Consider the following 9879-nt stretch of genomic DNA (forward strand, 5'->3'; position numbering starts at 1 on the left):
TCAGGAATATAAAGGAAAAAGAAGGGTAATCAAATCTGCATTTGATTTCACTCAATGATGTTTGAAGTACAGATATTGGTGGATATTGCATATGTACATACCCTCACACACTATCTACTTAAAGTATATAAAAGCTATTTTATATTTTAAGAATACTGATATCTATTTCAAAAATATTTATTACTGCTAATATTCTTTTCAAAATTACAGTGTGATTTGAAAAGTTTTCTGTAGAAGCCCTCGAGTGTATGTTTATTTTTTAAATTATTTATTTATTTATTTATCTTCAGAGGGGAAGGGAAGGAGAGAGGGAGAGAAATATCAATGTATGGTTGCCTCTCATGTGCCCCCTGCTGGAAACTGGCCTACAACCCAGGCATGTGCCCTGGCTGGGAATCGAACCGCAATCCTCTGGTTTGCAGGCCTGCACTCAATCCACTGAGCTACACCCAGGGCTTTCGAGTGTAACTGTTTAATTCAGCCTCTGCCACTTACTAGCTGTGTTACTTTGAGTAAGTTACTTAACTAACCTCCTTCTACCTCAGTTTCCTCATATGTAATCTTGTTATTAATAGTAGGCCCAAACACTGGGATGTTGTAAAAGTAGGTTAAATAAGGTTATAGACATTTCAAACAATGTCTGACCCATGGTGAGACCTTAAAACATGTTAATATTAATAATATTACATAACTGTTATTATTATTACTAAAAATTATAAAAGTATATGGACTAGTTGGGAATGGGTTTGGCTAAAGAGTATGAAGTGACACTAATTTTTTTTAAGTGAAATTTATCTAAAGCTTTTTAAATGTTATTCAATCAAGTATATAATTAGAATTCATTATACACTATATTATTTAAAATTAAGATTTTATTTCTGGAAAGAATATTCAACCATACATACAAAATAAATGTTTCCTTTTTTTTAAAGTCCTCATCTGAGGATATTCTTTTCTAATCATTGCTTTTTAGAGAGAGAAGAAGGGACACAGAAACTACGAATGTGAGAGAAAAGCACTGACTGGTTGCCTCTCCTCCATGACGGGACCGGGAATCAGGCCGGGGATCATATGCGTCGGGACAGGGGAATGCATGCACCTCGCCTGCTGGACTGGGGGTCAAACCATAGCCTAGGCATGGTCCCAAATAAGAATCGAATTCACAACATTTTGGTTACAGAACGATGCTCCAACCAACTGAGCCACACCAGCCATGGCTGAATGCTTAATTTTTATTTTAGACTATTCTTCAAAGACCTATATTCTTAATTCTAATGCTTCTTATTGTCTATTATTTTCCCTATTCAGGCTACAAAAAAGTCCAGTGAATAATATATCTCATATTATTTAATATCTAGAGAAATGCCGTAACACTTTCTATCTTGTATCACTGTAACATTAAAAAAAAATTCTTCCAATATCAAATACTTCCTTTAAGCCATACTGCTCCTAACTTCCTTTATGTATTATACCTTAAAAGATTCAAAGAGTAGAACTGAAAAAGAGCTGAGACAGTACTGTTGGAGATATATAAAATATCTATTCTAAGCATCAAAAGTTAATTTTACTGGAAGGAGTTGAAGAAAATACATCTTTTTCATCAAAAAGCTTTGTGGAACTTCAGCAAAATGCAATGTCCCTCCCTTACCTAATGGGTCAGAATCTCTGGGAGTAAGGTGCAAAAATCTTCACTTTAAACAAGCTTCCAAGTAATTTTTTTTTGGTTTACTGTCACTTTAAGAACAAGTAAGGAATAATAAAACAGAAAGGGTTAATTTCAAAAGCTTCATGTAGGAGGTGAATCTTGAGCAGATTTCAAGTAGGAACATTAAGTAACAGGGAGGAGGGAGCAGTTATTACCAACCGAAGGGATGATATATGAGATAACTCAGTTTCCAGAGATGTTTCAGCATCCTAAGTATACATAAGGGACCACACCTATCCTGAATAAGCAGTAGGGGCACAGTGGACAGACAGGACTGTAAACCAAAACTACTATTGATTAGAAAAACACCAGGCTTTCATTGTTTCTTTTTATTAATCATCATCTGAGGATATATTTCTATTGATTTTAGAGACAGGAAGGGTGGGGAGAAAGAAACATCCATGTGAGAGAGAAACAATGATCAGTTGCCTCCTGTTCTCAACCTGATCAGAGACTGAATCTGCAACCCAGGTATGTGCCCTCACTCACCCTGATTGGAGACTGAACCTGCAACCCAGGTATGTGCCCTGACCCAGAATGAAAACTGCAACCTTTTGGTGTACGGGACTATGATCCAACACCCTGAGCCACCCAGCCAGGGCCCAACATTGAAATTTTAAGAGACTTTTTCTTAAGCTAGAAATGGCTTCAGGTTATCCCAATGGGTCCCTGGAATATCGAAAGCAGGGGTGTCGAACTCATTTTCACCTGGGGCCACATGAGTCTTGCAGTTGCCTTCAAAGGGCCAAATGTAATTTTAAGACTGTATAAATGTAACTAACTACTCCTTAACTAGGGGCAAGGAGCTCCGTGCTGCTGCCGGGTAGAAACAAGGTGCTGGGTCAGATAAAATAAGGTGGAAGGCCGGACTCAGCCCACAGGCCTTGTGTTTGCTACATGTGATCTAAAGGATTTATTTTTTCTCCTTATAAAAGAGGAATTTTAAACCACTGGCTCTGTTTGATATGCTTAAAGTTATATGGGAAGCTTTGTCAAATAGAGAAATAATAATTTGTTGAATTTGCACACACAGAGTAATAGTAAAATAAATGTTCTAAAGATTTTATAAAACTTTCCAACAATTTACCAAGTTTTGATAAAACTTCATCTACAATTCTAGTTGTTATGTTGGAATGTTGTATCTTACACAAAAGCAAAGTTCTTTGTCAATTGCATTATAATCAGATCTATAACCATGTCATTTTAAGTTTTGTCATTTACAGATGGTCATTGTTTTACTGTGATGAATTGCAAATAGGTTTCATCTCAACAATCCGTGAAAAGGACCCTGATTTATTTTAAAATGCAGTTTGCTGGGAATAAATTTTCAGATAACTTTAAACTTGATTCAGATTTATAGAACTCTAAAGAATATCTGGACTTATAGAAATACTGGCAGATGATCTGGATGAACAAGAATTGATTATGTGGGGCTGACTGAACTTAAATTATTATTTTATGACTTTGTTTAAAATATTGCTGATTTAAAAAAATTTTTGTTGTCCATATATAAACTTTTTTTCTTAAAGTAGTTTGGTAAATTATACCTTTGTAAGCAATATTGAAACCTTTATATTTTTCTCCCTACCTGATCCCTCCAGAATTTGGAAACTCTTAGTGAGTATTATTTAATTTTTATGGCAATATGGTTATTTGTATGAATTCAATGAGAATCTGTTCTTTTATAACAGGACACAATTGGAAACTGGTTTTATTAACCAAGACCTTGAGTGAAATGTCTAATTTGAGAGAGACATGCATATAGACTCTGGATGTCACTAGAAAGCTGTAAAGAATTAATTTTGACTTTGGAAGCTGATAAAATCCATTTGGAAAAACGACCTGATACCTTGCTTATTTACTTGGTTCATGGCAGTCTTTCCAGGTGAAAAACGAACGCTGCTTTCCTGAGAGATGGCAAAGAAAGAACCTCAGGGCATTTTGGGAACTTTAAGACCTTGAGAATTCACCCAAATCTATGTGTATTACATGCAGATTTGGATAGCAACTATGTGGCTTGGCTTCTTTGCTCTGAGGGGCTCTGGAGATTCTTTATGAGATTCTGGCAAAGCAGACTTAAGAGAACCTATGTGATCAATTGCTATTCTTGTTAAATTTTTGTAAATAATCAAGATAAATTTATTGAAACTAGACTTATGCAGTCAATAATCTTAATTTGACCAACTTTGAAGAAAATGAGGATGATTTTAGGGAGAAAACTGTGTTTCCATAGAATCTAAAGGGTGGGGCAAATGTAGGTTTACAGTTGGTCCTACGGAAAATAATACAATAATTAATAAATAATAATACAATTATAAACTGTTTCACATACAACTAAAAAACTTACTTTTGCTACACTCTGTACAATATACAGTTGTGGATATTAGAGTCTAGTTCACTTTACTGCCTTTAAAGTTTTATTTTTCACCTATATACTAGACTGAATCCTGAATTTTCTAGTTGTCCTAAATAGCTGGCTATCACCTTCCAAACTAATGTTTCATTTTTCTTCCATCCTTTGACTTGGAATTAAGAACTAACACTTTTTTGAGCCCTGCAATAGCAAAGGCAACTAAAGGACACAATATAAACCAGAAAAATTGCCACAATAACTTAGTGTCAGTGACTGATGCTTCGCAAAGTCAAATTCACTGGAACACCTGACAACATCATCAGAGGCGTTGAGACAGCAGACAATGTTTCTATCAGTCACTGCCTGCCTTCATTTCAGCGAAAGAAACTTTGACACTTACATGCAGAAGTCTTCTCAACTGACATCCTTACAGACTCAGAAACTGGTTTATAATTTGCTCTAATCGTCACCCTTCTTGTTTGTTCCTTCTGTATCATAGACATACCCCTTATTAAACACCTGACTGTGTGCGCACACACAGTACAGGCCTCACTTTGAGAGCCCATGTGCAGCACCAACTGCTGAAATGAGACTCAACACGTTTATTTGAACTGAATTATTCTCAGAACTGAATGACTGAATCAATAAAATTTGGAGCAAACTACTACCAACTTAGCTTCTTGAATGTGAAAGTTTGTTATTTAAAGTTTCAGCTCTGGTGAGTAGCTCAGTTGGTTAGAGCACTGTCCCCTTACGTCACGGTTGCTTCAGATTTGATCCCAGGTCAGGGCACGTACAAGAATCAACCAATGAATGTATTAATAAGCAGAAAAACAAAATGATGTTTTTCTCGCTCTCAAATTCAATAAATTAAAACATTTTAAGATAAATAAAGTTTCAAAGATGAAACTAAAGGGACAAAAATTATGTCAACCTGAAGCTGCAAAAACTCAGAAAGTTAAGACTTCCCTCCCTTTCCTACCTAAGAGAGACAAACAGAAAAACCTGCTTCAGAAAGGAGATTTTAGGATCTGCCTTAGCCTAATTTGAATTAAGTACAGTAAACAAGAGGGCTTCAGGCACTTGCTTGTTGCCTAGATACCCGCTGTGTCCTGTTGTTTCTGAGTGACCTAGGAGGAATTTTCCTGCCCTGTGTGTAGTGCTCTTTTTCCTTTAAAGATTTTATTTATTTATTTTTAGAGATGGGAAGGAGGGAGAAAGAGAGGGAGAGAAACTAAAAGTGAAAGATGCATCAGCTGGTTGCATCTTGCATGTGGCCAGCTGGGGACCTGGCCTGCGATCCAGGCATGTGTCCTGACCTGGAATCGAACCAATTACCTTTCAGATAGCAAGCCAGCCTCAACCCACTAAGCCATACCAGCCAGGGCTGTGCTCCTTATCAACTACCTGTAAGTGGCCCATTCTCACTTCTAAAATCTAATTCCCCATTTCCCCCTTCTCCTTTTTCCTTTGCTTAAATAGATTAATTTACCCAACGTTGTCTCACTGTTTTTTGAGAATTTTCATGGATTTATTGTATCTATGTAAATTCCAATGCACATAAATTAAACTTTTATTTTCTCCTGTTTAAAAAAAAGTCATTTTGGTTTTTGTACTAAATTATTACAGTCAAACATCTGTAAACATAAACTTTCTTTTTTTAAAGATTTTATTTATTTATCTTTAGAGGGGAAAGGAAGGAGATAGGGAGAGAAATATCAATGTATGGTTGCCTCTCGTGTGTCCCCTGCTGGGAACTGGCCTGCAACCCAGGCCTGTGCCCTGCCTGGGAATCAAACCGCGATACTCTGGTTCGCAGGCCGGTGCTCAATCCACTGAGCTACACCAGCCAGGTAAACATAGAACTTTCATATAAGGGAGACTTTCTTTCAAAACAACCAAAAGATAAGCAATCATATAAATTTAGGAGTTTATTTAAATTTATAGTGGAAAATGTAAAATAAGAAATTTTATTATATTAAATTAATTCTAATGTAATATGTGTTTCCACATCTGTAAGTGACAGTTTGAAACTAGGAAATTAAGTCCTGTATAACTCAAATTTTAAAACTGTATGATATACAAATTCCTCAAACTTTGAATTAAATATACCAGGTTGTTATAAAACTGTAAGATAAACTTATTCTGATGATTCAGATAACCCTGAAATATTAGAATACTGATAGCTGCACCCTGCAAACAATCTATCAGTACTGCTTTCAGACTTCGTGTTAGTATGTGTTCTGAGTGAATGATGAGCAATAAATAACTATTTGGACTGCTCATCTTAATAGCATGCAACACAGCTATTTATTGAGGAGTTATAAAAGGCCCTATAATTATAGATTCCTGAAAGTCTCATCAACATAAAAGAAACATCATTCGCTAATACCAGTGAATATCATGCCAAACATAACTGAATGAATACCTTAAATTCTGAAATGTTCAGATTAAATAAAAATTTGAGATATTTATGTATACAAAAACAGGCAGCACCACTTCACCATCTGAATATCACTGTAAATCTCCTTTGGTTAAATAGGGGGAAAAAACCTGTCCATGGTATTCTTGCCTTGTAACCCTGCCATTCTTCCTATGCACATTACATGTTTTCCATGTACTATAAGAAGTGTCCATAGGACACTGCATAGAAGTGTCCATGGGAACCAGATTGCATTTCTACTGAAACTAAATCTGGGGAAAGTAAGCTAATCATAAAGAAGTTTTGCACAGAACGTATAAAATGTTTCTCGGTGTAAGATGATTTTATGATGTAATGGGAAACGCCTTGAGAAAATCTGATTCCTTAGACCCTCCCAATTATTGGCTCTTAAATTAAGGGACTGGTCTCCTCGCAATTTAAAACACAGATAAAACAAGACAGTAGTCCAAGAATAAATTTTGCATCTATAAGAGAGTTTTAAAACCTAATTTATGAACCACGAAAAACTGAAAAGTGGGAGGCCAAAAAAAGTGAGCAAAATATAAAATATTTACTATTACTCTTTCCAAATTGTCAGGCTGACTCTGCTGTCATACTTGCCATTTTCACAAACCCACTAATATGATCATGAGCCCTAATTTTAAGAATATAATTACGAACTTTTAAAGCTAACGTAACAATCATAATGCAGGAGCTTTACTACAGACTAGAGATCCAGAAGATACAACTTTGCGTCTACCAGAAAATTAGCAGTCACACCCCTTAAAAAGAGAACTGAGGCTGTTCCTCACTAACTTTCATAAAGGGTGGCGTTCGTTTAAAATTCATTACTTCATTGCCTGGTTCGACCATATTTGTTTCGGAATTATAAGTAGTATAAAACAGTAGGTTTTATAAACACCGATTCGGACAGAGTAAAGCTAAAAACTTTTACCAACGCCTGAATCTTTTGGGGGGAAAGCACCCCATACTACGGTGAAGCTGAGTCTTAGTCACCTAACAATTCATTATAAGGATATTATAATTAATCACAATTATATTCTACGCAGCACGAGAATTAAAACCGTTCAAAAACTCAGCCAAAGCCCAATAATAATGTACTCACGAACAGTGTTAGAACTTCGTGTTCTAAGAAAAGCATTACTATTAAAATATGATTTGATGGCTAAGTCTCTAGGTTTCCTCAAGCATTTAATTTTTTAAACCTAAAATGAGCCTGTTTGTGCAAAGAGAAGTTTGGGAGGGGAACAAACGGCCAAATTAAAATAACCACGGAGACCAAAGAGAACTCCGAGTACTTTAACTGCCCCAGGCTGTGCGGGGCGAGGACAAGGAAGCTTACCTGCCAGCGACCGTAGGTGAGGAGGATCATGGAAATGGGGATGGCGGTGCCGGCCATGGCATGGGTGGAGGGCATGCTGTACTCGGAATTGTAGAAGACCTCCAATTTGATCACGGGCGGCGAGGGGGGCCGCGGCCAGCGGATGATGTCCTTGGTGCACTGGCCCAGGTACATGACCAGCACCCAGATGGCCACAAGCCTCCGGCCCACCAGGGCGTCTACGTTCCAGATCCAGAAGGGGAAAAACGAGATGTAAAAGATTTCGTTGCCCAGCTCCGTGCCGAAGCAGAACAGGTAGTAGAGCGGCCAGTTGCTCACCTGGGCCAGCTGGCCCTCCTCGCCGGTCAGCGAGTTTCGCCGCAGGGCGCCCGCTCGCCGTGGCGAGGCTGGGCCCAGGTCGGTTGCCAGCCCGTTTCGCACGCCGTTTGGGGTGCCGCCGCCGCCCGACTTGGCGGGGCACTGATTGCGGTCGCTCCCGGGAGGTTGGGGGCCTTCGCACGCCCCTGGCTGCCGCTCTCGGCAACGGGAGTCTCCGGAGAGGGGAGCCTCCGCCTTCTCATCCTCCTTCGGGTCAGCGGCGTAGCGGCTCCGCGGTACTTCCACCCCACACAACCGCTGGAAACGGGCCACTTTCTGCGGCTCCCGCAGACTGCCAGCCAGCTGAGCGAGGCGCAGCCTCAGCGACATGATACCGGACCCGCGCGGCCCACGAACGGGAGGACGGTGGTAGGAGGGCAGGTCGGCGCGGCACAGCGCCGAATTGCTCCCGTGCGCCTGGTTAGCGTCCGCAGCAGCAGCACCTAGCTCCACGAGCTGGGTTCTGCCGGGTGACGGCGCCACAGGCCGCAGCGGCCGCCGCGCGCCCCGCCCTCCTCGGCGCGCGCTCCGCCACCGCCCCCAGCCTCCACGCGCCGGCGCGCGGAGCCCCGCCCCGCCCCCCTGTGTAGCTCCGCGGGGGAGCCCGGCGGCGCGCGTCCGCGCCAAGTGCACCCTGCCGCGTCCGGGTGCTGAGGCTCACCCCACGGTGGCCCTCAGGTTCGCCTTAATACCCAGTAGGCGGCGCAGAACTCGGTGTGCGGGAGGTTTCGCGTCTTCCCTCTCCAACTTAAGCCTCTTTTTCCTCGCAGGCTGGTGGTGCCGGCTGTAGTCCTTCGAACGTTGGCTCCGAGAGGACACGATCCTGCTGCCAGCTTTGGCGGTGCTAGTGCTAGTGGCCAAGCACCCGGATATCCTGCTGGCTCAGAATCAAACGGTGAATGAAGGCGAAGTAATTACTACGCGACCGGAATCGTTCGACTAAATCATCACAAGGAGTTACAGAGCTGCCGATGTGGGTTGATGTCCTGACAGTCACGTGCCAGTTGACCAGAGATGGCAGGACTCTAGATGTAGATCCCCGGACAATACTGTGTCACAGACCAAATATTGTGGTATACGTTAAGAGATCCCAGGCCTTTTTAACTTACACGTAGAATTTCCTTTTAATAAATTCTAATAGTTACAGGGCTTGCACAGAAATTCATTGTGATGCAGTGTGTAGATTTTTGAGTTTAATAAAGTCGATTTAGTGTCTCACAAGTTACAGGCTTGACTTCCAGAAAGAATAGTTTGTATTAGAAAGCCTCAGAACTCTAATTTCAGGAAGTTATTTTGCGTAAGGTGAATGCCTGTAATTAAAGAATTTGAAACTCTTCCATTAAACAGGCTGGAAAATTCTCCTGCCTTTTTGTCATTAGAAATATTTTCTACTCTCCCAGGGAGACTCATTCTCCTCCTCCCACTGCGATCGGCAGGCTGCAACAATACCTGCCCTCAAGATGCTCAGAATATAAATGGGAGACAGAGATAGGCCCGCCTCTAGAGTGCAGAGAAAAGTGCTAAAATAGAGAGGTAAACAACACGACATGAAAGGAGAAAGAGATAGAAAGGAGAAAGGAGGTCTATGGGACAGCAGGAAAAGTGATAAGAGGTGATCATGTTAACAGACTTAAAAGCAAGATACCAATACATAAAAAAAGCCCATCTTAGGAAGAGAC

At 40.4% G+C, this 9879-nt stretch overlaps 1 protein-coding gene and 1 long non-coding RNA gene across 3 annotated transcripts in view; one reads left to right on the forward strand and one right to left on the reverse strand.

The window, feature by feature from the left end:
* LOC128628579 (uncharacterized) overlaps positions 1 to 3880 on the forward strand; it is a 67586-nt gene extending 63706 nt beyond the window's left edge. Inside the window, exons 4-5 of the long non-coding RNA XR_008392999.1 lie at positions 2076 to 2176; positions 3397 to 3880. This is a non-coding gene — a long non-coding RNA (uncharacterized LOC128628579). The remainder of the gene's footprint in view (positions 1 to 2075; positions 2177 to 3396) is intronic.
* SGPP1 (sphingosine-1-phosphate phosphatase 1) overlaps positions 1 to 8718 on the reverse strand; it is a 44037-nt gene extending 35319 nt beyond the window's left edge. The window contains exon 1 of one of the 2 annotated variants that reach the window (XM_037126015.2): positions 7844 to 8718. In XM_037126015.2, the coding sequence (XP_036981910.2) occupies positions 7844 to 8530 (687 nt within the window). In that variant the 5' untranslated portion in view covers positions 8531 to 8718. The remainder of the gene's footprint in view (positions 1 to 7843) is intronic. The other variant, XM_037126014.2, reaches the window with a different exon arrangement.
* Positions 8719 to 9879: the final 1161 nt, after the last annotated feature.

This window comes from Artibeus jamaicensis, unplaced genomic scaffold (genome assembly GCF_021234435.1).
Source record: "Artibeus jamaicensis isolate MK-2021 breed Jamaican fruit bat unplaced genomic scaffold, CSHL_Jam_final contig_851, whole genome shotgun sequence".
NCBI classification, from domain to species: Eukaryota; Metazoa; Chordata; class Mammalia; order Chiroptera; family Phyllostomidae; genus Artibeus; species Artibeus jamaicensis.